The sequence below is a fragment of the Pseudorasbora parva genome, chromosome 21 (assembly GCF_024679245.1).
Source record: "Pseudorasbora parva isolate DD20220531a chromosome 21, ASM2467924v1, whole genome shotgun sequence".
Classification (NCBI taxonomy): Eukaryota; Metazoa; Chordata; class Actinopteri; order Cypriniformes; family Gobionidae; genus Pseudorasbora; species Pseudorasbora parva.
In genome coordinates, this window is record NC_090192.1 from 5,405,663 (window position 1) to 5,433,511 (window position 27,849).

The following is a 27,849-nucleotide window of genomic DNA, read 5'->3' on the forward strand; positions in this document are numbered from 1 at the left end:
AAGAGTTCAGTACATGGACATCACATACTGTGAGTCTCGAACACTATTGCCTCCTACTTCATATGTAAATCTTGTGCATGAAAAAACACGGAAAACTAAGTGATTCTCAACATAAAGCCAACCGTGACGCAGTCGCTGGGGATCATTTATATGCACACCCCCAACATTTGCATCTGTCCAAACATTGTCAGGCGGGGTAAACAAACAAGTGACACTCGAGAATAGCAAAAACGGCTGCTCGCATGGACACATATGTCATGTTCCATGCTGTGCAGGGGACGTGAGGACTTTTCTACCCTTCCCACAGATAAAAAATGTCAACATTCATGGCTGATGTTTATTATAATCGGATACCACAATAATTTAATTCAAGATCATTCATTTGTTCGACCCATTTCAACCAAGCTTCACTCAGCGTCTTGAACTGAGAGTGGCAATTACAACTGTATTTCTGCAAGCAGTAAGTAGCGATTTTATCCACTTATTGACTGTTTAAACAATTTCTGATTAAATTGAAAGTTTCTTAGAGAGACCGCATTGTCTAGATAACTCAAGATGCTAGTACAGTAACAATAGGAAACACCAAGAACCATACAAAACTAAATAGTGTGTCTAATGACAAAGGTAAATTTTATTTTGAATTACAAAATACAACCGTAGAAACATTGCTTACAGATCGTTCACTCGATCCTTCTAGCAAACGTCACCTTTTCCAACATATAAGTTAAAATTTTTTTTTAAAAATATATATTTTTGAGAACTGAAGTATGATATTTTTGCATGCATGTATTTCAGAGTACATCACAATCACTGCGTAGCCTACATTGTGACTAACGTTAAATAAACATGCAATATCGTTGACGAAAAAGAGTCTAAAAGCACTGGTTTTGGTTTTGTCTGAGGGAAGGAAGAGGGTTCGTGTTTGCGGTTGCCAGATTTCAGTCATTTAAATTCCCCAAACAGAGCTTTTCTGTGAAAAGAACAGGTATACTATCCGGTGTTTTACCTAAACATGTACAATCTGGCAACCATATGCATGCAAGCTCTCTCTCGCGCACGGGTGATCTGAAAACACCAATAAATAAGTAAGCTGCATTTTAATCTCTATTTGAGATGTTCTGCTTAAAGTGTCATTTAGTCTGTCTGTGTTCTGTCAGGACGGTCAGGACTCACGAGCCGCTGAACAACTGAACTGCAGTGTGCTGTGAGCTGCTGAAATAAGCCAATCAGAGCAGAGCTCAACATTAATATTAATGACTCTTCCAAATAAAGCAAAAATAGAGCATTACATCCTAGAGACAATTTATAGGGTTGTAAATAAACCTGTAAAACTGTATCTGGACAATTTTTGCCCTTAAATAAGCCACATACCCTCAATGTAGATATCAGAACAATTTAACATATTGTTTCAAATCATTCTAGGGCACCTTTAAAATAACAGATCCACATTAAATATATAGAGCATTAGTATTTATTTAAAGGGGACCTATTGTAGTGATTTTTACTCAGTTCACCGATGACGTAGTGATTTTTAGATCACGTGTCACTTAAGGTGTGGTTATGAGTGTATCAGATGACCCCTCCCTCTTTGATACGGGGCACCAGCTAAGAATACTATCTTAACAATATAAGAACACTCGCAAAAGAGCTGTTCAGTAATTCAGAATTAATGTAAATTAGAGGGAGTTGGTCTGCTGATTTATCTGAAGGATTTGTGAGTCTGGACAACCAGTAGAGTCTTTGATCATCAACACAATGAAGACACAGTGTAATAAAATGAATGAAATTTATTAACAATAGATATGCAAGAGTAAATACTTAAACGATTAATAATGCTAGTAATGGATATATACTTCTAAAGGATAGTAAACTAATAACCAAAAAGTAATGAACGAAACAATAAAACCAATAAATGATGTGAACACGGAATGGATAAATGCAATGCTGTTGAACAGAATGTAGCAATAGAAGAGAATTGTATGGGAATGCTTCTTATGGGAACCACCTAATGGTTCTGGCACATGGTGATAAATAAATGCTTATTTATCATTAAACAAATAATAAACCTATTATTTGTAACAACCTGACCTCAAGTAACTGTTATCTAAACAGGTTAGAAAACATATGCTGCATGTATAAACTAATGCCAAGGTCTCTAGAAAGAGGTTTGGTAAGTTTATATTTACGTTCCACACAGTCGGGTGATCAGTCCTGGCAGTAGATACGTCTTCCACTGGTTATGCGGGTAGCGTGCAGTGGGAAGGGCGCAGAGTTGCGAGAAGCCGTTGCCACGCTGGGCTGAAGGATGCAGAACTCTGATTGCGCCAAGAGGGTCCTTAAACGTGGACCAGGCAGCTGGGTCAGTCGAATCTTCACAGGGTCCTTTGCAGGCTGGCTGCGTCACTGAGGAGCCGTGTGGGACCGGCAATGTCTGCCGATGCAGAGGTCCTTGGTGGACTGGATGTGCTGCTGGAGGAGTTGTAAAGGTCAGATAAGATCTCTCAAGGAGAGAGCCCTTTTCCAGCTATAGTTTGCCGAAAGCAATATAAAGGTTTTGCTCGCAAAAGCTTAACCTCCACTGTCTTGTAGTCTCTTTCCTCGTCAGGTCAGAAGCTCAGGACGTGGTGTGTCTGTTAGTGTCTCCTTCCCCGTCGGGTTAGAAACGCAGAACGTGGTGTGTCTGTTAGTGTCTCCTTCCCCATCGGGTTAGAAACGCAGAACGAGGGTGTGTCTACCCGGGGGACATATTTATCCCTTTCCGATGAGGAGGAGATTGAAATCCGGCGCCTTTCCAGGCCTGGAGTGTGATTGGCCACTGGGTTCTGAATTAGGCACGGTGTTGCCCACCCTAGTATGGAACTCATTTGCATAGCATAAAGTGGCATGTTAAAACAATGTCTTAAATGTTTTACCCATGCATTATTTCTTTACCAAACCTCTTTTAAAATATAAAAGGCATCGTATGGAACAGATAGAGACCAAACATGATAAGAAACGGCTAAGTCTTCTTCCACGCATTCGTTTATCTGTTAATGGACCTGTCCCGTGGACTGTTGTTTTTACAGTCAATAACCATTAACATAAACTGCACTTTGTGTGAAGATGAGGTGGATGAGTTGCAGTTCATATACATTTAAGACCTCCAAACATGTGTATGAATGGATTTAGATAGACCTCTGTGGCCTCTCTTTTGCTGCTGCCTTCAGGAGGTCCTGGAGGAATTTTTATGGCAGCACTTGCCTAAACCTTAGGAATGAGTTTGGAGGTTAAAATCCACTTGTAGACCAATGAGAAGTCCTCTCTTTGGTGGTGGTGGGTGCAGAAGGTCCCCCCTTCCTGCCATGTAAGAGGTGTCTGGCAGTTGTCTTGGCATCTTATCTGATGTGGCTGAACATTTGTTTATGTTCATTCACCAAGGGTCCAATCATAGTGGCACATCTTCTTCCACACCGGTAGTTAGGGAGGGGCCTTGCCATAAACTGGTCTCTGGAATGCCACCCTAACTGATGTTCACTACACTATTATGCAAAATTCACTTTTAAATGGAATTTGTACATAAATGAGTACACAAACACCCTATAATAGTAAAGATCCAGTCACTCCTTTTTTAATCACCATAAATCAGAAGCAGTGTCAATAAGTCGTTGATTTGTGACGTCACATTGCTCATGCTCTGTCCACAACTTCTGACAGACTCTGGTCTATTAGCAGACCCTGCCCTGAGTGAGCTGTATACAGTCTGCCATGTTTATTTCCTTGTCAGAGCATTTAACAGCAACATTCAAGAAATATATTCTTAATAAAGCTACTAAAGTTATTCAGTCAAGAGCAGTGAGTGTTTTTATGTTTTTCTTTTGTTGTTTGATTCAAATTAAGAGCATATTTAGCAGTAGGTGCTATAGTACTTTTACTTTAATACAAAGATCTTATACACACATGCATGGGCGTCGGAACCATTGTGTGTGGGTGGGACAAGACCCACCCACTTTTTAAGACCAATGATATTGGACCAATCCCTTTTATCGTCTCTAATTCAGCACATGTCTGCTTACATTGACTACCCCTTAACCGAGAAACTTATTAAGAAACTTATTATTAAACACATGTTAAACGCTTTATTTCCCCTTTTCTAATATTTTCTATTTTTTTATTGAAAATAAATACCTTTCCGATCTGATATGTGATGGGGAAAGGGAATAGAGCGAGTGTGGCAAAAGGCGGATTCGAACCTATGCTCGATATGCGTCAAAACTTAATGCCATGCATCTTACCCCTACTCTACAGCCATAGTAAATAATTCAGTGATTTCTGTCATTTTGTCTGGCCAAATCAATCGTTTAGTAAACGGCACTTTTTCTGTCTGGATACGGAGCATAAAAAACATGCAACTTATTCATTATCATTATTGTCTGTTAAACTGTTGATTTCTATGGGAGTTAAATGAATATAGCCTTTTTATTAGACTATTGGTATTGTCTGGTTTGAGGTCTTTTTTGGTATAGGAAAGGGATATGGCCTAAAACGCACCATAATGCAGGAAATCGCATCTATGAAATCATTTTTTTTCTGGGGGAGAACCCCCAGACCCCGCCCCAAAACTATTTCCCCACCTATCATATTTTATACTGACCCATCCACTTTTTATTTGCTTCCGACGCCCATGTATTCTTTACTTGCTTTTTAAATTTACAGAAATAACTGCCTGTGTTAATTGAACTTTGTGTTTTTTACATAACCTTGTGTGTATTTGACAGTTTAAGTGTAATAAGAAGCGAAAGAGAACTTAATTTAATGGGTTACTTCAGCGATTAGTATATCGCTTTGCATAAGTAGAAACCCTGGAGTACATTCGAACGATTGTGTCTGTTCTCTAACTGAACTGATTTTATGAAAATGAATGCGGTCGCGGTGGGAAAGTGAAAGTGATCCAGTGATTCAGTAGCGGTGGCTTTGGGAGTGGCCTCATGACTTATAATCTCAATGAGTGTGACCGCAATAGAGATGATAATCAAAACTAGTTCTAGGTTTTGGCAGTTTCCTCTTGTGTTTCCTCTTGTGGCAGGACAGTTAATTTGCATGTTTTACCTTTCACTCAAAAATGGCCATTTACAACATGATATAATAAATCATCTGTAGGGGAATTTGAGGTATTTTTTTTCACAGGCACATTCTGGGGACACCTGAGACTTAAAAGGGGTATAATATATATATATATAGCTTGAAAATATTTGTTAAAGTGGACCTATTATACCCCTTTTAAGTATATATATATATATATATATATATATATATATATATATATATATATATATATATATATATATATATATATATATATATATATATATATATATATATATGTATGTGTGTGTGTTGAAATATATGATAAATGTTCTGTATGAGCAGGGCAGAGTGGAGTGTGCGTCTCTGGATGCTCAGCAAGGATTAAAACTGGGAGAAACCAACTGCCAAATCAGTAAACCCATCCTCAAAGGAAACACTCAGGTCAATAAACACACCCCTGACACGAACATTATTATTATTATCATTAATCATTTTTTGTTAAAAAATTATTAATCCCAGTTGTTCTTATTTGAGACATTTCTTTTAACACTTCATGAGAATGATTGCACTTTCAAATGAGCACAAATCAAGAGAATGTCATACACAGGGTTTATTTTTAGATTTGAATTCACCACAATTAGTCCCTAAGAAGGTTTGCTCACAGATTTAGTCACTGATGGGCAGTATGATACTTTATTTGTTAATTTGAACATATGTAGCCCCTGCTAATTTTATATATTGTTTATTTTGTGTTCTGTTAACAGAAATACAAGTTATTCTGAAGTATGGGCCAGTTTAATTGTCCCTGATGTACAAATACACTTTTGTTTTAATTTGTTAATGCTGTTTTAAAGTGTAAGTGTTGAAATATCCTCTTGTGAGTAACCTTTGAACCCTCTGTCATTTTGTTTTGTATTGGGTGGCCAGGTGTCAGTTTGCTTGTCATCCAATCAGTGCCGTTCAGAGAGCAGTTGGGCAACCTATCAGGTCGCAGAGGGGGCGGGTTTATGAGAGAGAAAAAAAGATAGCGCGAGACTGGAAAAAGGGAAACGAAAAAACAACACAACTGAGGATGGTACAAGCATAAGTTAGTTCTAAGTTCTGTAGGGTTGATATATTAATGGTAAGCGAAGTTAAGAGCCAGGGGCGGATTTTTCTTGGTTTTGTCAGTAAGTAATCTGTTAAAACGGGAGAGTGAGCTTTGTTTGGAGCTGGTTAAATGAGTCACGGAGATTCGTCTGAAGTGAAACTAACGCCATTGCCATGTGCGAATTGCTCAGTATAGTCGGAAATCCACTTTGCCACCGAGTTTCTGAGTGAGTATGGACATTGTGAACTAAAATGAAATTGACATTTTTGGACAAGATATAGTTAAGCTCATTCAATTTTGTGAACTTTTGGCTAGTGTGCGTCAGATGTTGCCACCCACGTTGCTGCAATAGATGTGCTCAGGATTCGCGCTACAGGCCGGAGGTGTTGCGTTTGCACATGGACGGACGGAGTTTCAGGACGAGTTTCATCATTGCGTATCTCACCATTGGACGGAACAGTTGGATGGACGGTCACTATAATCTTTCTGTTACCAAGGAATCGTGAGTACAAACAATACTATTTGGAAATGTTTCATCTGAGCTCCAACAAGCGCGCCAACGTTGTGGTACCACAAAACTGAGACAAGTGAAAAGAAAAACCCCGGGGTACTGTTCATTGCATTTCATTTGAAATATGATGATGTGTTAAAAGGTGAACCCACCTAGTTCTAAAGAGAAAAATCTATATAAATACATCTTGAGTTTAACATTCAACAGTTGTGGTCTGATATTTATGTGTGTTTGATTTTGAAATGTGATTGGTGTGATATACATTTTTTTTTAGTTTCATTTTTTTGCAACTAAGTGTTATAGTGGCTAAGTATATGTGCATGGGAGTTTTATGCTCGCAGTAAAAAAAAACCCAAAAACAAACGAACCCAGTATATTTAAGCTAACCAGGCCTCTCTACACTTAAGCGAGAGTTGCATGCCAAAAGTTTAGCTGCTGTCAATACATCCTGGTTTAAAATTCTAGTAACCTCTCACAAATTCTTTCCCCATGCACATAACTCATTAAAAAAAAAAATAACTAAAGGGAATTGTGTAGGAGGGTTACACGTGGGGGCTCGTCCGGGATCGTGTTTACTGTGTTTTGTTTTGTGAGCAGGTTTATAAAAATAAAAAAAAATCACAGGAAAGCCAGTGTTAAATGATGTAGCTTAATAGTCTATAGCCACTTAGGTGTGTTTAAGAGAATTTTGGTTTATTATTATTATTTATTTTTTTGATGTGTGTAATGTAAAACTAATATAGCATGGATTCAGAACAGATTTTCAAATGGTGTAAAGACAAAGGTATTGATGCAGGGAAAGCCTTTGTGCTTAGTAGGGTCTCTTTAGGTGTCACTGATGAGACCATATACAAGGTACTGGATGAGGTTGAAGTTTTTGGCCCCTGTAAAATAAGAGGACGGTGTGTAGAACACTTCAGTAAAAGCCAGTTAGTTTTAGTTGAAACTATTAATGATATTACTAAGACTGACATACCGGAACAGTTACTAGCTGGAGATGAGTTTGGACCTTGGATAGTGAATGTTACAGAGACCCAGAGTGTTCCGGTACCTGGTAAAGGAGACTTCCAGTCCAAGTTGCTGTCATTCTTAGCAAGTGAAGGGAAAACAATAGCTGATGTCACAGGCTTACTTACCTCTGCTTCTGCTCCACCCATCGCTCCAGACCTGAACACAAAGCTGGTGAATGCCATCTCCTCACTAGTTGACAAATGTCAAGCCACTCCTGTGGATGGACCGGGCTATCGCAAGCTACGCATGTTCTCAGGTATGAAACCCACTCCACATGGAGAAGAGGAGTATGACGCTTGGGCGGAACAGACCACCCACATGTTGGATGAGTGGCAATGTTCTGATGTTGTCAAGAGACAGAGAGTAGCTGAGAGTCTTAAAGGGCCAGCAGCAGATATTGTCCGAGGATTGAGAGTCACTAATCCCCAGGCCACTGCCAATGACTACTTTAAAGTCCTTGAAACCGCTTTTGGAACCACAGACAGTGCCGCTGATCTCATGGTAAGGTTTCGTAATACACTTCAGCAAGACGGTGAGAAATTATCAGCCTACTTACTCCGATTAGACAAGCTATTGCATGCAGTCCTTCGTAAAGGTGGAATTGACGTAATGGATATGAACCAAGTGCGCATTGATCAAGTTGCTAGAGGTTCTCTGCCTCATGACCTTGTTGCCCTTCGTATAAGACTGACTTACAAACTCAAGCCTCCTCCCAGCTTTACTGATTTGCTTCGGGACGTAAGAGAAGAAGAGGAGATGATCCTTGAAAGACCGATTGTAAAGAAGGGTGTGTCTTTAGCTATTGGTAGACGTGCAGAGTGTGCTACAGCCTCAGTTGTACAGGTACTGCCAGAGCCTGTGGCAGTTTCTGACATAGCAGAAAAGGATCCTGAAATAGAGAGTCTAAGGAGAGAATTTCAAGGTCTCAAGACTGATGTTGCACGCCTCCTTTCTGCCTCTGTGACTGCATCAGCAAGTGTGGCACAGCAGGTAGATCAGAACTCCAGCCAGAAAGCTACTGGAAACTCATATACACGTGTGAAGGAGAGGGCTCCCAAACCTCAGTATCGTGGTGATGTCTTTTGCTACAGATGTGGTGAAGATGGTCATTTCCAGCGGGAATGTCAAAACCCAGAAAATCTCAGAAAAGTGAACAAGCGCCTCTTGAAAATCAAACAGCCGATGGGAAACTTTCCAGGGGCTCAGTAGAGGAACGGCCTGATGCTCCGGAGAAGATACGTTCCACAAGGTGTGACACGCTGCCAGAAAAGATGACTAACTTGCCAGAGGGTTTAGTTGGACCTAACTCCATTGTCTCAGTACAAATTGAGGGCATTTACGCCAAAGCTTTACTTGATAGCGGGTCTCAAGTTACCCTACTGTATCACTCCTTTTATGATAAGTATTTGAAGCACCTGCCTTTGACCCCTATTGAGTGCCTGGAGATTTGGGGCCTCAGTGCAAAGGAGTATCCATATAATGGTTATTTGTGCTTGAAGCTTGAGTTTACTGGAGATGTAGTGGGAGTAGCTGAGACTGTAGAAACACTTGTGCTTGTGTGTCCAGATCCGGTCATGAAAGGGGATGTTTCCATTGTGGTCGGCACAAACACCTCTATAGTTCGAAGACTGTTCAATTCATGCAAAACACATGGAGGCGACCATTTTCTTAACACCCTGCCTGTTCATCCTGTAATAAAAAAAGCTTATGAGAAGTTTCAGGAAACCCCTGACGACACGGCTGAGATAAGAAAAGGAACTGTCTGGTTCACACGAGACAAGCCTCTCACTCTTCCACCTGGCGGCACTGTAACTGTTGTTGGTATTCCAAAGTTTCCTGGAGCTCTCTCTAGCCAAGCTGTTCTTATAGACCATCCGGAGGAGGATTGTTTTCCTGAAGAGCTTCTGGTCATGCCGGTTGTTGAAAAGTCCATTGCTGTTCATTGTCGTCGCATCAAAGTCACCATGAGGAATGTATCCAGTCATAATGTGACATTAAAACGTGGAGTTCCTATTGCTCATCTATTCCCTGTAGATGTAATAAATACAGTTCTTGAAAAGGAGGGTCCTAAGCTGTCAACACCTCAATTGTCCCCGTCCTCTTTCAACTTTGGTGATTCTTCGGTGCCACCTGAGTGGAAGGAGCGCCTGTGTCAAAAGATGATGGAGAGAAAAGAGGTTTTCTCCTGCAGTGAGTTCGATGTGGGTTGTGCAAAGAGCATACACCACAGCATTCGGGTGACAGATGATAGACCTTTCAGAGAACGTTCTAGACGTTTACCACCGGGTGATTTGGAGGATGTGAGGAAGCATCTGAATGATCTCAAAGATGCCGGAATCATTTCAGAATCCAGAAGCCCCTATGCTTCCCCAATAGTTGTGGTTCGCAAGAAGAACGGCACCATACGAATGTGTGTGGACTATAGGACGTTAAACAGGAGAACGGTTACGGACCAGTACACAGTCCCTCGTGTGGAAGATGCTTTGTCCTGCCTGGGTGGTAGCCAGTGGTTCACTGTGCTTGACCTCAGAAGCGGCTATTATCAGATCCCTTTAGCTGCTGTTGATAAAGAAAAGACAGCCTTCACTTGCCCAGCAGGGTTTTATCAGTTTGAACGGATGCCGCAGGGGATTTGTGGGGCCCCTGCCACGTTTCAACGGATTATGGAAAGGACTGTTGGTGACATGAACCTACTGGAAGTGTTGGTGTATCTGGATGACGTGATTGTTTTTGGGAGAACCTTAGAGGAACATGAGCAACGCCTTCTTAAAGTTCTTGACAGATTGAAGGAGGAAGGATTAAAAATATCGTTGGATAAATGTCAGTTCTGCTGCCCCTCTGTTACATACCTTGGCCACATTGTGTCTAGAAATGGCATTGCTACAGACCCAGCAAAGATTGAGGCTGTGAAATCATGGCCACGCCCAAACAACATCACTGCTCTTCGTTCCTTCCTGGGCTTCTGTGGATATTACAGACGTTTTGTAAAGGATTTCTCCCGAGTCTGTTATCCGCTCAACCAGTTGCTGCAGGGCTGCATTGTGGCTGGAAAGACCGGGAAAGTGACAAAGAAAAAAAAGAACATCCAAGAGCAGAGGAAAGCACAAACAGGCACAGCAACAAAAGATTGGTACCATCCTTCTGAGACTTTTGGGGCTAGGTGGGATAAAGACTGTGAGAAAGCTTTTGAGGCTTTAAAGAGAAGTCTTACAGAGGCGCCTGTGTTGGCGATCGCCAACCCAAAACTGTCATATGTGCTGCATGTTGATGCGAGCAGAGAAGGATTGGGAGGTGTCCTCTATCAAGATCAGGGAGAAGGTTTGCGCCCAGTTGCTTTTGTCAGCAGAAGCCTCTCCCCAGCCGAAAAGAATTATCCCACGCATAAGCTCGAGTTTCTGGCATTAAAATGGGCTGTTGTCAACAAATTGCATGATTACCTCTATGGAGTCAAATTCGAGGTCCACACCGATAACAATCCATTAACATATGTTTTAACTACCGCTAAATTGGATGCAACCGGGCATCGATGGTTGGCGGAATTGTCAACATATGATTTTAGTCTGAAGTATCGGCCTGGAAAACAGAACGTGGATGCGGATGCATTGTCACGCCGTCCTCATGCAAATCAAAATGCTTCACATGAGAAGGAAACACTGCTTGCCACCACAGTCCAAGCTGTCTGTAGCATGTCCAAAGTTGGAATACCTCAATGTCGCCGGTGCAGAGCTGTAGATCTCATGGGTTCATCCAAAGGTGCGGTGCCCAGAGCCTATTGCAACTTGTCTTTTCTGAACACTCAGCAGTTGCCCAAATTGAGCACAGCAGAAATCTCAAATTCTCAGCAGAAGGACCCATGCCTTGGAGAAGTGTGGCGTGCTGTCTTTCAGAAAAGTGCCAACTATGCCAACAAAGAGAAACATCCTGATGTGTCATTGTTGTTAAAAGAGTGGGATAAGCTAATGGTCAAAGACACTGTGTTGTATAGAATGAGCCATCCACCAAACAAACCAGCTCGGCAGCAGCTGTTGCTCCCACAAGAGTTTAGATCAACTGTGCTTCAGTCATTGCATGACCAATCGGGCCATTTGGGGGTTGACAAGACATACGGGCTGATAAGAGAGAGGTTTTATTGGCCTCGCATGAAAGTTCAGGTTGAACGGTATTGCAAAAGCTGTTCGAGGTGTATTCAGAGGAAGACGCTGCCTAAAAGAGTTGCTGAGTTGTCACATCTTAACAGTGATGGGCCGATGGATCTCGTCTGTATGGACTTTCTGACGATTGAGCCTGACTCCAGAAATATCTGCAATGTGCTTGTAGTTACAGATCATTACACGAGATATGCTCAAGCTTTTGCCACTAAAGATCAAAAGGCATCGACTGTCGCTAAGGTTCTGTGGGAACAGTACTTTATCCATTATGGCTTGCCAAGAAGGGTGCACTCAGATCAGGGCAGGGATTTCGAGAGTCGCCTTATTCATGAACTGTTGAGCATGCTTGGCATAAAGAAATCCAGAACTACTCCCTACCACCCTCAGGGTGATCCACAGCCTGAGCGGTTTAACAGAACTCTTCTTGACATGCTTGGAACTTTGGAACCACAAGACAAAAGTAGATGGAGTAAACACCTCAGCCATCTTGTGCATGCATACAATTGCACTGTGAATGAGTCAACAGGCTATTCTCCCTACTTTCTAATGTTCGGACGAGAAGCCAGGCTGCCAGTAGACATGACATTCGGGGTCTCAAGTGATGGCACCTCCACACAATCCTACTTGAGATATGTCAAAAACATGAAACGTGAGCTTCAAGCCGCATATCAGTTGGCTGGGAGGATGGCAGATAAAAAAAATGAAGGGAACAAGCAACGCTATGATCAGAGGGTTCGTTTCTGTCCATTAGATTCTGGGGACAGGGTCTTGATCCGAAACCTTGGTTTACAAGGGAAACACAAGCTTGCTGATCGGTGGAAAGATACTCCGTATATTGTGGAGAGTCAACTCCCTGGGTTGCCCGTGTTCAAACTGAAGCCAGAGAGTGGACAAGGCTCTGAGAAGATACTGCACCGCAATCACATTCTGCCGATTGGACTGGAAGTGCAGCTACGGGGGGAGATGAACAAGGAGCCCCCGAAACAGAGGAGAGCCAGCAGGCGGCTCAAAGCAAAGAGAAAAGAGAACCATGATACCCTTTGCTTCCCACCATCTGAACAGGATGATAAGATAGAGGTAGCATCTGACTCTGAAGATGATGAGATGGGTGTATGGCATGACTATTATGTACCACGAGAGTTACCAGGACCAGAACCTCAAAACATTGATTACTGTGAGCCTTTTAATCTGGATTTGGATTTGGCTGTTTTGACAAGTAACTCAGAAATGGATGGGACAGCTGAAGAACTTGCCGTAGTGGAGGAGGATGACCATTTGGTACAAAATGTGACTGCAGAAATTTTGAAACAAGAAAGGGACACAGAAATACAGACGTCAGACGAAATAGCTGAAAGACTAAACTGTATAACCGAAAGTCCTGACGAGACAACTCGACCTCAAAGACTAAAGAAAGCTCCATCACGACTGACTTATGACTTTCTAGGGACCCCAACATCAGTAGCTGTTGGTACACATAGTGCTACCGTAGTTGAGATAAATGACAAGGAAGATTCTTTAGCCCTACCTCCTATTAAGAGATATAAAAGTTATTTTTACAAGTGGATAGGTTAAAGGGAATTTTAAAAATCTTCCTAGCAATATTTTAAGAAAATTTGCTTATTTTCTTGAATGTGATTTACATTGTTATACATGTCATGAGGGCATGACCATTTTTGTTTGGGGGGAGAATGTAGCCCCTGCTAATTTTATATATTGTTTATTTTGTGTTCTGTTAACAGAAATACAAGTTATTCTGAAGTATGGGCCAGTTTAATTGTCCCTGATGTACAAATACACTTTTGTTTTAATTTGTTAATGCTGTTTTAAAGTGTAAGTGTTGAAATATCCTCTTGTGAGTAACCTTTGAACCCTCTGTCATTTTGTTTTGTATTGGGTGGCCAGGTGTCAGTTTGCTTGTCATCCAATCAGTGCCGTTCAGAGAGCAGTTGGGCAACCTATCAGGTCGCAGAGGGGGCGGGTTTATGAGAGAGAAAAAAAGATAGCGCGAGACTGGAAAAAGGGAAACGAAAAAACAACACAACTGAGGATGGTACAAGCATAAGTTAGTTCTAAGTTCTGTAGGGTTGATATATTAATGGTAAGCGAAGTTAAGAGCCAGGGGCGGATTTTTCTTGGTTTTGTCAGTAAGTAATCTGTTAAAACGGGAGAGTGAGCTTTGTTTGGAGCTGGTTAAATGAGTCACGGAGATTCGTCTGAAGTGAAACTAACGCCATTGCCATGTGCGAATTGCTCAGTATAGTCGGAAATCCACTTTGCCACCGAGTTTCTGAGTGAGTATGGACATTGTGAACTAAAATGAAATTGACATTTTTGGACAAGATATAGTTAAGCTCATTCAATTTTGTGAACTTTTGGCTAGTGTGCGTCAGATGTTGCCACCCACGTTGCTGCAATAGATGTGCTCAGGATTCGCGCTACAGGCCGGAGGTGTTGCGTTTGCACATGGACGGACGGAGTTTCAGGACGAGTTTCATCATTGCGTATCTCACCATTGGACGGAACAGTTGGATGGACGGTCACTATAATCTTTCTGTTACCAAGGAATCGTGAGTACAAACAATACTATTTGGAAATGTTTCATCTGAGCTCCAACAAGCGCGCCAACGTTGTGGTACCACAAAACTGAGACAAGTGAAAAGAAAAACCCCGGGGTACTGTTCATTGCATTTCATTTGAAATATGATGATGTGTTAAAAGGTGAACCCACCTAGTTCTAAAGAGAAAAATCTATATAAATACATCTTGAGTTTAACATTCAACAGTTGTGGTCTGATATTTATGTGTGTTTGATTTTGAAATGTGATTGGTGTGATATACATTTTTTTTTAGTTTCATTTTTTTGCAACTAAGTGTTATAGTGGCTAAGTATATGTGCATGGGAGTTTTATGCTCGCAGTAAAAAAAAACCAAAAACAAACGAACCCAGTATATTTAAGCTAACCAGGCCTCTCTACACTTAAGCGAGAGTTGCATGCCAAAAGTTTAGCTGCTGTCAATACATCCTGGTTTAAAATTCTAGTAACCTCTCACAAATTCTTTCCCCATGCACATAACTCATTAAAAAAAAAAATAACTAAAGGGAATTGTGTAGGAGGGTTACACATAAATGAAGATAATTTAACTTCATTATAGGCATGCAGACGCTTATACAACAAACATGTGTGGAAACTCTCAGGAGCTCAGTGAATTCAAGCATGGTACTGTGACAGGTTGCCACCTGTGAAATAAGTAAATTTCCTCATTACTAAATATTCCATGATCAACTGTTAGTGGTATTATAACAAAGTGAAAGCAATTGGGAACAACAGAAATTCAGCCATGCAGTGATATGCAACGTTTAATCACAGAGCGGGGTCAGGGCAGGCTGAGGGTCACTATGCACAGAAGTCACCAACTTTCTGCAGAGTCAAGATCTCTAAACTTCATGTGGCCTTCAGATCTGGCTCAAGAACAGTGCGTAGAGAGTTTCATGGAATGGGTTTCCATGGCTGAGCAGCTCACCCAAGCCTTAAATCACCAAGTGCAATGCAAAGTCTCAGATGCAGTGGAGTAAAGCAGCCGCCACTGGACTCTAGAGCAGTGGAGACATGGTCTCTGGAGTGACGAATCATACTTCTCTGTCTGGCAATCCGATGGACGAGTCTGGGTTTGGTGGTTGCCAGGAGAACAGTACTTGCTTGACTGTATTGTGCTAAGTGTAAAGTTTGGTGAAAAGGAGATTATGGTTTGGGGTTGTTTTTTAGGGGTTGGGCATATCCCCTTAGTTCCATGCATCAGCATACCAAGATATTTTGGACAATTTCATGCTCCCAACTTTGTGGGAACAATTTGGGAATGGCCCCTTCATGTTCCAACTTGACTGCGCACCAGTACACAAAGCGTCGGTCCATAAAGACATGGATGAGTGAGTTTGGTGTGGAGGAATTTGACTGGCCATCACAGAAAAGTAGGCATAGAGAACATGATTAAAAAACTAATAATTGTCCAGTTCCACTCAAATGCATTTTTAGTTGGTGTAATGAAGTTGGTGTTCATTGAAATGTAATGAAATGAAGTTGGTGTTCATTTTTTATTGTATAATTGTATAAACTCATAGTAGTTAACAAACACTCTTATCCAGAGCAACTTTCATGACTTTGTGACTCAACATGTTATATTGACATTTGACTTACAACAACTTAAATTAGTCTTATTCTGGCTTTTTCGTTCAAATCTAGGTTGTCTTTGAGATTACATACAGTATTAATAAAGAAAGTACCTTGGGCCAAAATGTGACGTTTGCTGCTGTGGTCACGAGGTATGACATCATCTTTGTATGCTAGAAATAAAACATAAAGCATAAAAGAGTAAGCATAAAACAGCCTTTGACCATGAGCTTAGGAGGCTGCTCACATGATTATTTTATCAGAAATTGATAAATGATATTAATGAACAAAACCTCCATCTCTTATAGTGGGAATGACAGACACTCAAGCGACAGTGAGTTTAACAAACAGAAAACCATTGATGTCAAATATGCCATCTATATTGCCTTGATAAGGTTAGTGCTCTGTTCTGTGCTTCTGTATAAAAAATACTGAATTTTGCTTTATCCAGTACTGTAATATTGTTCTTTTCTTACTTCATTTTTTAAATGAAAGGCATGAAAATTCCACCATCCACATTAATTTTACTTCAGGGAAAAGAGATCTTATGAAACCTGTCCAGCAGATAATACAGGTATTGGTTCAAATTCATAGTACTTTAAAATGTTGTGTTTCAAAAAGGCTGAATGACAGATTTAAACAGGACAGATTTTAACAACAAAGGAAAATAAAGAAATGCAAACTCTTCCTTTCTTCCCCTCCTCTTTCAGGTTCAGAATGACCTCAGAGAATTAACTTTCAAAGTTTTCATCAGAGTACCTGTGAAACTTGGTGATACTAACATCTGGACTGATTCAAATTTGCAAGTGTGTAAATTTATTTCTTATCTCCTAAGCCATACATGTATACTGGTTATTTTTATTAAATGATTTCTGCATGACGTAAAGAAGAAAAATGACATCCCATCCTTCACCCATAATTTTCCAAGAACTTGTTTGAAAGGAAAATTGCAGTTGTTTGATACAAGTGATTCTGAACCAGGATGCAGGCTGATGTAACATTATTTAAATTAATAAATTACATATTAAAATATTTATAGCCTGACGTGGTCATACTCAATTCTAGTCAGAATAGTCTGAAACTTCTCCATTGGGCTGTGATTATGAGGTGTGTTTCAACCGAACTAGGAAAGACATCAATTGGACAGACCTACATCCAATCAGAGCAACGAAGCGACATCAACAGAGCTCAACTGCACTGTGTTGCCAAGTCCGCACTTGTTTCCCCGCGGGTTGTTTTCTATGTCCGCGGGTTGAAGCGACTATTATGTGATATATAGACCCATGAGTGCGAATTTTAGCAGGCAACCTTGCCAAAATAACACACATTTTACTCCCCAAACACCATTTTTTTTTCCAGAGAACTCCCCGAGAAGCTATTTTGTTTAGGGATAGTAGTTGGCTGTTTTTATTGTATAAACTTGGCAACGCGCTGGAATAAACGATCTTTGCTGGTGTTGTAAAAAAAATAAAAGAATTGAATGATACACAGAGTACTTACACAACATGATCATCATTTTTGAGAGAAATTGTGAAGATGAATGCATATACAAACAAGCTCTCTGTTTAGGATTCGAGTAAATATAATCCAAGCCCCTTTGATGATGTGCATGATTACGTTACTGTTGATCATCTGTCTGTCATCGTCTAAAGCCCCCCCTGATGATTTCATTGGTCCGAACAGTTTCTGTTCGGAGATAATTACTCCTCTATGGATCAAGGCCAGACCGAACCGCCCGACCTAAACATTTTGTGGGCAGGCCTAAATTCGGCTGGCATCCAGGCTAATATATTTACATAATCTAACTTGAATCTAAATTAAAATGCTAAAAAAAAATTCTGGCATCACAAAATGAATTGTGGTTAATTGTACGCCTTAAATTAATCATGTTAATTCAGTATATCAATAAAAATTATAGAGAACAAGCAGCTTTATAATCACAGCAGGAGTGCAATAATCTTAGTGAACATGAGTTTGTGAATATGAGAACTATGGTTTTAAACAACTGCATCATTTTACTTTTTTTTCCCAGTGTCATCAGTTCGTCACATTTGCAGACAAAAAATATATATATTTTTTTTCTTTATTATTAATATAGATTTCTGGCTGCAAGAGAGAGAACATGGAGAAGCCTGCTATCACCAATTTTGCATTGCTGGAAGTTATTAAAAAACACCGTGTGGTGGTGAGGACACTTTTTTATCCCCCCATTTGATTTCCACAATCTTTTTAGTGTATATGTTAAACATGCATAATTGAAACTCTCTCTGTGTGTGTGTGTGTGTGTGTGTGTGTGTGTGTGTGTGTGTGTGTGTGTGTGTGTGTGTGTGTGTGTGTGTGTGTGTGTGTGTCAGAACTGCTCTGTGGCGGTGTGTGCCGTATTCAGCTGTGACGTCACTCTCATAAAGAATGAAAGAACACTCTATAATATTTCTGGCAACGTGAGCTCTGGATGGATTGAGCAGGTATCTGACACTTAAAGCAAATTTATATCACAGAGACCATAGATTTTCATAATTGTTTGATCATTTCTTATTGTCATGATCTGTGTGTCTCTTAGACTGGACTCAGAGCTGCTGTTTTTGAGTTGGTCAGTTCAGCGTCTCTGGATTATGACAAGAGCAAGTACATTTTCTTTTCGTCGGATTCTCAACACACTGCACCATCTGTCCAGGTGATTCAGTGTTCATTCATGTCAAGTCTAATTAATGTAAAAAAAAAGCCCTCAAAACCAGGGGCAGAGTTTACGTATGGCAGAGTATGGCAATTATGACTATTATGTGATATATAGACCCATGAGTGCGAATTTTAGCAGGCAACCTTGCCAAAATAACACACATTTTACCCCCCAAACACCATTTTTTTTCCGGAGAGCCCCCAAGAAGCTATTGTTTAGGGCTAGTAGTTGGCAGGTTTTGTTGTATAAACTTGGCAACCCTGTCTGCACGCGCGCTGAAATAAATAATCTTTGCTGGTGTTGTAAAAAATAATAATAATTTAATGATACACAGAGTACCCAAAATTTTTTGAGAGATATTGTGAAGGTGAATGCAGATACAAACAAGCTCTCCATTTAGGATTTGAACAAATATAATCCAAGCCCCTTTGATGACTTGCATGATTACGTTACTGTTTATCATCTGTCTGTCATCGTCTTAAGCCCGCCCCGATGATTTCATTGGTCCGAACAGTTTCTGTTGGGGCATAATTACTCCTCTATGGAGCGAGGCCAGACCGAACTGCCCGACCTAAAAATGTTGTGGGCTGGGCTAAGTTCGGCTGGCATCCAGGCTAGGCTGAGTCAGCTATCATGAATGATTCATGTTCCCACTAAGGTCTAGGCTTGATTACTTGAAACGGGGTGGAGTCCCATTGCGCATCCCCAGATATAGGGGTCATCCCGCTGGGAAGCAGAGGGCTGATACTTTGACTGATGCCTTTGGTGGAGACCTGAGTGTTACTGTGAGGGCACCCCTGATGGGACACCAAGCTCTTTGGGACTCTCCGCTGCACCGGTGGAGCTTCCGAGGGAGTGCACTGGTCCTTCCCATGGGGTACCAGTTGTTACTTTTGGGGCTCCAGCTGAGGAGCTGAGGATTTGGTCTCAATTGCTGAATTGGGGGATGAGCTAATGTACTCTGGAGATGAAGACTCGGCTGCATTGCCCGAATCTGATCCAGAGCTCACTGCTATGCTTTCCCGGGCCACCGCAAGTGTCTGGCTTAAGTGGAACACTTCACCGTGTCCCAAACCGTCGCAGTTGGATGATTGGTTTCTCGGGGCGGCCTGTGCTGGTTTTCAGATTCCCATCCCGGTACCATTCTTCCCGGAAGTGCATTAGGAGCTCACAAAGTCGTGGATTTTGCCCTAACACACCAGAACCAGAGCGAGGGGCTCCTCTGTCCTCACTAAGGAGATCCCCCAGTTGAGCAACCGGTAGTGATGCAGCTGTGTCCTAAGACCGTCACTCACAGGTGGGATAATCTGGCGGGACAGACCTTGCTCTCAGGGCGACTAAAGTCATTGTGCACTCTCTGGGTCAGGCGATGTCCACATTAGTGTTCCAGAAATGCCACTTGTGGCTGAACCTAGCCTGGCCTCTTCGGCGTTGCCATCGAGAGCTTTGCCCAGCAGTTCTTGGCGTCCCAGAAGCAGAAGGAGGTGATTAAAAACATCCTGCCCCTACGGCCAACTGCTGCCTCCATCCAGTTGTTGCTGCAGCCTCTGCCTCTGCCCTTGCTAAGCCCAAGCAGCAGCCTCCACCCAGGCAGCAGGGTGCCGGGTGCAAGGGTGGCGCCCAACCCGCTCAGGGTCCCTCAAAGCCTGCCGTAGGAGCAAGCGTTCTCTGAAGGGACGTACGTCTCATCACCAGGTTCAGTGCTTCCACTGAAGGACCGGGTCACATATTCGGCTCCTCAGTTGGAAAAGTGAGGATGAGGTATTCCACTTCCGTATTTATACCTGCGTTTCAGGGGGAGCTTTAACCACATGCCAACCATCATTGGCTTGTTTGTAAACACTCAAAGTAGATTGGTCTCTGAAACTGATCCCCAATTCGTTGATCATTTCCAATGTACATCTCCGCTCCCTCCTTCAGGTAACGAGGGTTACATACTTAACTGAGATGTTTTCAGTGAAGTCAGAAGGGTTTTAATAATAATAATAATAATAATAAATATAGCTGCAAGCAGCCATTATCGGGGCCAAGCGCAAAGAAGAAGACAAGACATGCCAGCATGGCTGGAAGTCTCAAGCCAACTGCAACAATGAGCCATTAAGGACCTATTAAGTTGATTTTAGGCAAAATAGCAGTCGAATTTTAAATACAGTCAATAATAATGGTTTAATGGTTTATCACTTTCGACCAATAGGTGTCACTGTTACGAAACTGATGTGGTTTAGTCAGATTGAGATGACAATGACACATGCAAAGTTTGGTGTGAATATGTCAAAGCATTGCAGAGATACAGCCTCAAGAGTAATTTTTGCATCATGGCTCAACTCTGTTGCAGTGGTATATGAAAACTGTTTTGTCTATCAATCCGAAATCCATAAGTATTTGTCAGCATGGTCTGAAGACGATACGGATCAATTTTGGTGAAAATCGGACAAACGGTCTAGGATGAGTTTGAAAAAGTAGATTTTTAACAAATAACAAGATGGAGCACAGATATGTTTGCAAAATATGGCAAAATTGGTATCTATCTTCTCGGCATGAGCCAATGAATGTATTATGACCAGTCTCATTACAATAGGCTAATTTAATCAAAAGTTATTAGCATTTTTGTACATTTTATTACAACTTTTGACCACAAGGTGGCGCTGCCCCGAAACTTTTTGAATATCTTCGGGACATAGAGCGGAAGACACATACCGAGTTTTGTAACGATGCACTAGTGCATTCTTAAATTATAGCATTAGCATTTTAAACCGTAATACTGCATTGAAGTCAATGGGAATTTCATGTTTTGTTTTATTATAGCGCCACCAAGAGGCACAATCCCACCAATTTTTTTATGTGTCCTCGTAGTGAGCCCATACATATGTGTGTCAAGTTTGGTGAAAATATTTCATTTTGTTTTGGAGTTATAGACATTTATATGAAAAAACACGTAAAAAATGACTGACACCTGACTTTGATTGGATTTTACTACCCCTTACTATCAATATTTTGAGATTTGGGCATTAGCGTTTAGCTATCGACCTATGTTTCCGAACTTCTGAGGCTGGTTTCGTCTCGATCGGACTAGCGGTTTCGAAGATATCAGCAAATGTTTTTTAAGCACTAAATTACAACTCTGCGCAAACCATATGCCGAAACCTGGCAAGTCTGGTATCGTTGGAGTCGGCAAGGATTCAGGAGACCAAAAAACACACTCCCATCAAAATATGTCAACCACACCCAAAGTTATAAGCGTTTGAAAAAAAAAATTCTCCACTAGGTGGCGCTGTTTCGAAACTTCTCAGGCTACTTCAGGGCATCTTGGTGATGACCCATACCAAGTTTCATAACAATCTGTTCATGCGTTCATAAAATACAGCATTTTTGCACATAATTCAAAATGGCCGACATCCAAAATGGCCGACATGGTAAAATTGGATATCAGTCGACTCGGCATGACGCCCTGAATCTAATGAGACCAATTTTATGATTTTTGGATAAACGGTTCAGAAGTTATAAGCCAAAATAGGCATTTTTCGTATCTCCGGACAGGTAGGTGGCGCTGCGCCGAAACGCTGCATGTTGCTTCAAGTCATGCTTGTGATGACATGTACCAAGGTTGGTTTGAATACGATAAAGCGTTGCGGAGATATAGCCTTTAGTGTGTTTTTGCAACCTCCACGTAAAATTTGTTTGTGCGTTTATTGAAAACGATTGGACGAATCAACTTGAATTCCATAACTTTTTGTCAACATGCTCTGAAGATGATCTGTTTCAATTTTCGTGAAAATCAGAGCAACGGCCTAGGAGGAGTTCGAAAAAGTAGGTTTTTCAGAAAATTCAAAATGGCGGGAAAATTTGCATACCGGAAAATGACATCATAGGGTGAAATCGAATCGGCTTGAGCCAAGAAATCCGATGAAAAAAGAATTTTGTTTCTAGCCCTTAGGGGTCAAAAGTTATAAGCATAAATATGAGTGAAACTTTGGACAGGTGGTGGCGCTAGAGGGATTGAGTTAGAGGCACCAAATTTGCTATAGTGACAGCTCAGACTGGCCTCTATGAGTGTGCCAAATTTCACAACTTTTTACCATACGGTTCTATGGGCTGCCAGAGACTCCTATGGCGGAAGAAAAAGAAGAAGAAGAAGAAGAAGAAGAAGCAGAATAATAATAATAGGAACACTAACAATTTCAATAGGTGCCTCCGCACCTTCGGTGCTTGGCCCCTAATAATAATAATAATAAATATAGCTGCAAGCAGCCATTATCGGGGCCAAGCGCAAAGAAGAAGACAAGACATGCCAGCATGGCTGGAAGTCTCAAGCCAACTGCAACAATGAGCCATTAAGGACCTATTAAGTTGATTTTAGGCAAAATAGCAGTCAAATTTTAAATACAGTCAATAATAATGGTTTAATGGTTTATCACTTTCGACCAATAGGTGTCACTGTTACGAAACTGATGTGGTTTAGTCAGATTGAGATGACAATGACACATGCAAAGTTTGGTGTCAATATGTCAAAGCATTGCAGAGATACAGCCTCAAGAGTAATTTTTGCATCATGGCTCAACTCTGTTGCAGTGGTATATGAAAACTGTTTTGTCTATCAATCCGAAATCCATAACTATTTGTCAGCATGGTCTGAAGACGATACGGATCAATTTTGGTGAAAATCGGACAAACGGTCTAGGATGAGTTTGAAAAAGTAGATTTTTAACAAATAACAAGATGGAGCACAGATATGTTTGCAAAATATGGCAAAATTGGTATCTATCTTCTCGGCATGAGCCAATGAATGTATTATGACCAGTCTCATTACAATAGGCTAATTTAATCAAAAGTTATTAGCATTTTTGTACATTTTATTACAACTTTTGACCACAAGGTGGCGCTGCCCCGAAACTTTTTGAATATCTTCGGGACATAGAGCGGAAGACACATACCGAGTTTTGTAATGATACACTAGTGCATTCTTAAATTATAGCATTAGCATTTTAAACCGTAATACTGCATTGAAGTCAATGGGAATTTCATGTTTTGTTTTATTATAGCGCCACCAAGAGGCACAATCCCACCAATTTTTTTATGTGTCCTCGTAGTGAGCCCATACATATGTGTGTCAAGTTTGGTGAAAATATTTCATTTTGTTTTGGAGTTATAGACATTTATATGAAAAAACACGTAAAAAATGACTGACACCTGACTTTGATTGGATTTTACTACCCCTTACTATCAATATTTTGAGATTTGGGCATTAGCGTTTAGCTATCGACCTATGTTTCCGAACTTCTGAGGCTGGTTTCGTCTCGATCGGACTAGCGGTTTTGAAGATATCAGCAAATGTTTTTTAAGCGCTAAATTACAACGCTGCGCAAACCATATGCCGAAACTGGGCATGTCTTGTATCGTTGGACTCGGCAAGGATTCAGGAGCCCAAAAAAGCTACTCCCATCAAAATTTTTCACTCACACCCAAAGTTATAAGCGTTTGAAAAAAAAGAATTATCCACTAGGTGGCGCTGTTTCGAAACTTCTCAGGCTACTTCAGGGCATCGTGGTGATGACCCATACCAAGTTTCGTAACAATCCGTTCATGCGTTCATAAAATACAGCATTTTTGCACATAATTCAAAATGGCCGACATCCAAAATGGCCGACATGGTAAAATTGGATATCAGTTGACTCGGCATGACGCCCTGAATCTAATGAGACCAATTGTATGATTTTTGGATAAACGGTTCAGAAGTTATAAGCCAAAATATGCATTTTTCGTATCTCCGGACCAGTAGGTGGCGCTGCGCCGAAACGCTGCATGTTGCTTCAGGTCATGCTTGTGATGACATGTACCAAGTTTGGTTTGAATACGATAAAGCGTTGTGGAGATATAGCCTTTAGTGTGTTTTTGCAACCTCTACGTAAAATTTGTTTGTGCGTTTATTGAAAACGATTGGACGAATCAACTTAAATTCCATTACTTTTTGTCAGCATGCTATGAAGATGATCTGTTTCAATTTTCATGAAAATCGGAGCAACGGCCTAGGAGGAGTTAGAAAAAGTAGGTTTTTCAGAAAATTCAAAATGGCGGGAAAATTTGCATACCGGAAAATGACATCATAGGGTGAAATCGAATCGGCTTGAGCCAAGGAATCCGATGAAAAAAGAATTTTGTTTCTAGCCCTTAGGGGTCAAAAGTTATAAGCATAAATATGAGTGAAACTTTGGACAGGTGGTGGCGCTAGAGAGATTGAGTTAGAGGCACCAAATTTGCTATAGTGACAGCTCAGACTGGCCTCTATGAGTGTGCCAAATTTCACAACTTTTTACCATACGGTTCTATGGGCTGCCAGAGACTCCTATGGCGGAAGAAGAAGCAGAATAATAATAATAGGAACACTAACGATTTCAATAGGTGCCTCCGCACCTTCGGTGCTTGGCCCCTAATAATAGGAACACTAACGATTTCAATAGGTGCCTCCGCACCTTCGGTGCTTGGCCCCTAATAATAGGAACACTAACGATTTCAATAGGTGCCTCCGCACCTTCGGTGCTTGGCCCCTAATAATAGGAACACAAGCAGCCATTATCGGGGCCAAGCGCAAAGAAGAAGACAAGACATGCCAGCATGGCTGGAAGTCTCAAGCCAACTGCAACAATGAGCCATTAAGGACCTATTAAGTTGATTTTAGGCAAAATAGCAGTCAAATTTTAAATACAGTCAATAATAATGGTTTAATGGTTTATCACTTTCGACCAATAGGTGTCACTGTTACGAAACTGATGTGGTTTAGTCAGATTGAGATGACAATGACACATGCAAAGTTTGGTGTCAATATGTCAAAGCATTGCAGAGATACAGCCTCAAGAGTAATTTTTGCATCATGGCTCAACTCTGTTGCAGTGGTATATGAAAACTGTTTTGTCTATCAATCCGAAATCCATAAGTATTTGTCAGCATGGTCTGAAGACGATACGGATCAATTTTGGTGAAAATCGGACAAACGGTCTAGGATGAGTTTGAAAAAGTAGGTTTTTAACAAATAACAAGACGGAGGACAGATAGGTTTGCAAAATATGGCACAATTGGTATCCATGTTCTCGGCATGAGCCATTGACTGTATTATGACCAGTTTCATTACAATGGGTTAATTTAATCAAAAGTTATTCGCATTTCTGTACATTTTATTACAACTTTTGACCACAAGGTGGCGCTACCCCGAAACTTTTTGAGTATCTTCAGGACATGGAGCGGAAGACACATACCGAGTTTTGTAACGATACGCTAATGCATTCGTAAATTATAGCATTAGCATTTTAAACCATAATACTGCATTGAAGTCAATGGGAATTTCATGTTTTGTTTTATTATAGCGCCACCAAGAGGCACAATCCCACCAATTTTTTTATGTGTCCTCATAGTGAGCCCATACATATGTGTGTCAAGTTTGGTGAAAATATCTCATTTTGTTTTGGAGTTATAGACATTTATATGAAAAAACACGTAAAAAAGGACTGACACCTGACTTTGATTGGATTTTACTACCCCTTACTATCAATATTTTGAGATTTGGGCATTAGCGTATAGCTATCGACCTATGTTTCCGAACTTCTGAGGCTGGTTTCGTCTCGATCGGACTAGCGGTTTCGAAGATATCAGCAAATGTTTTTTAAGCACTAAATTACAACTCTGCGCAAACCATATGCCGAAACCTGGCAAGTCTGGTATCGTTGGAGTCGGCAAGGATTCAGGAGACCAAAAAACACACTCCCATCAAAATATGTCAACCACACCCAAAGTTATAAGCGTTTGAAAAAAAAAATTCTCCACTAGGTGGCGCTGTTTCGAAACTTCTCAGGCTACTTCAGGGCATCGTGGTGATGACCCATACCAAGTTTCATAACAATCTGTTCATGCGTTCATAAAATACAGCATTTTTGCACATAATTCAAAATGGCCGACATCCAAAATGGCCGACATGGTAAAATTGGATATCAGTCGACTCGGCATGACGCCCTGAATCTAATGAGACCAATTTTATGATTTTTGGATAAACGGTTCAGAAGTTATAAGCCAAAATAGGCATTTTTCGTATCTCCGGACAGGTAGGTGGCGCTGCGCCGAAACGCTGCATGTTGCTTCAAGTCATGCTTGTGATGACATGTACCAAGGTTGGTTTGAATACGATAAAGCGTTGCGGAGATATAGCCTTTAGTGTGTTTTTGCAACCTCCACGTAAAATTTGTTTGTGCGTTTATTGAAAACGATTGGACGAATCAACTTGAATTCCATAACTTTTTGTCAACATGCTCTGAAGATGATCTGTTTCAATTTTCGTGAAAATCGGAGCAACGGCCTAGGAGGAGTTCGAAAAAGTAGGTTTTTCAGAAAATTCAAAATGGCGGGAAAATTTGCATACCGGAAAATGACATCATAGGGTGAAATCGAATCGGCTTGAGCCAAGGAATCCGATGAAAAAAGAATTTTGTTTCTAGCCCTTAGGGGTCAAAAGTTATAAGCATAAATATGAGTGAAACTTTGGACAGGTGGTGGCGCTAGAGGGATTGAGTTAGAGGCACCAAATTTGCTATAGTGACAGCTCAGACTGGCCTCTATGAGTGTGCCAAATTTCACAACTTTTTACCATACGGTTCTATGGGCTGCCAGAGACTCCTATGGCGGAAGAAGAAGAAGAAGAAGAAGAAGAAGCAGAATAATAAATATAGCTGCAAGCAGCAATTGTCGGGGCCAAGCGCAAAGAAGAAGACAAGACATGCCAGCATGACTGGAAGTGTCAAACCAACTGCAACAATGAGCCATTAAAGAATTATTAAGTTGATTTTAGGCAAAAAAGCAGTACAATTTTAAATACAGTCAATAATAATGATTTAATGGTTTATCATTTTCGACCAATAGGGGGCACTGTTACTAAACTGATGTGGTGTAGTCAGATTGAGGAGACAATGACACATGCAAAGTTTGGTGTCAATATGTCAAAGCATTGCAGAGATACAGCCTCAAGAGTCATTTTTGCATCAGAGCTCAACTGCGTTGCTGTGGTATATGACAACTGTTTTGTCTATCAACACAAAATCCATAATTATTTGTTCACATGGTCTGAAGACAATACGATTTAATTTTGGTGAAAATTGGACAAACGGTCTAGGACGAGTTTGAAAAAGTAGGTTTTTAACCAATAA

At 40.8% G+C, this 27,849-nt stretch overlaps 2 protein-coding genes across 2 annotated transcripts in view; both read left to right on the plus strand.

Moving 5' to 3' along the window:
* LOC137056514 (uncharacterized) overlaps positions 1-27,849 on the plus strand; it is a 159,755-nt gene that overhangs the window by 24,973 nt on the left and 106,933 nt on the right. Inside the window, exons 21-28 of the mRNA XM_067430637.1 lie at positions 5,407-5,505; positions 16,063-16,142; positions 16,299-16,385; positions 16,486-16,564; positions 16,701-16,796; positions 18,089-18,175; positions 18,345-18,455; positions 18,551-18,664. Of these exons, the coding sequence (XP_067286738.1) occupies positions 5,407-5,505; positions 16,063-16,142; positions 16,299-16,385; positions 16,486-16,564; positions 16,701-16,796; positions 18,089-18,175; positions 18,345-18,455; positions 18,551-18,664 (753 nt within the window). The remainder of the gene's footprint in view (positions 1-5,406; positions 5,506-16,062; positions 16,143-16,298; positions 16,386-16,485; positions 16,565-16,700; positions 16,797-18,088; positions 18,176-18,344; positions 18,456-18,550; positions 18,665-27,849) is intronic.
* LOC137055921 (paraneoplastic antigen Ma1 homolog) lies at positions 7,211-9,471 on the plus strand. Its single transcript, XM_067429838.1, has one exon. It carries the CDS (start codon positions 7,410-7,412, stop codon positions 8,883-8,885), a length of 1,476 nt encoding a protein of 491 aa, XP_067285939.1. The 5' UTR covers positions 7,211-7,409; the 3' UTR covers positions 8,886-9,471.

Excerpts from the sequence above, each read along its gene's own strand:
- LOC137055921 (XM_067429838.1), top strand. The coding sequence starts at position 7,410 with ATGGATTCAGAACAGATTTTCAAATGGTGTAAAGACAAAGGTATTGAT.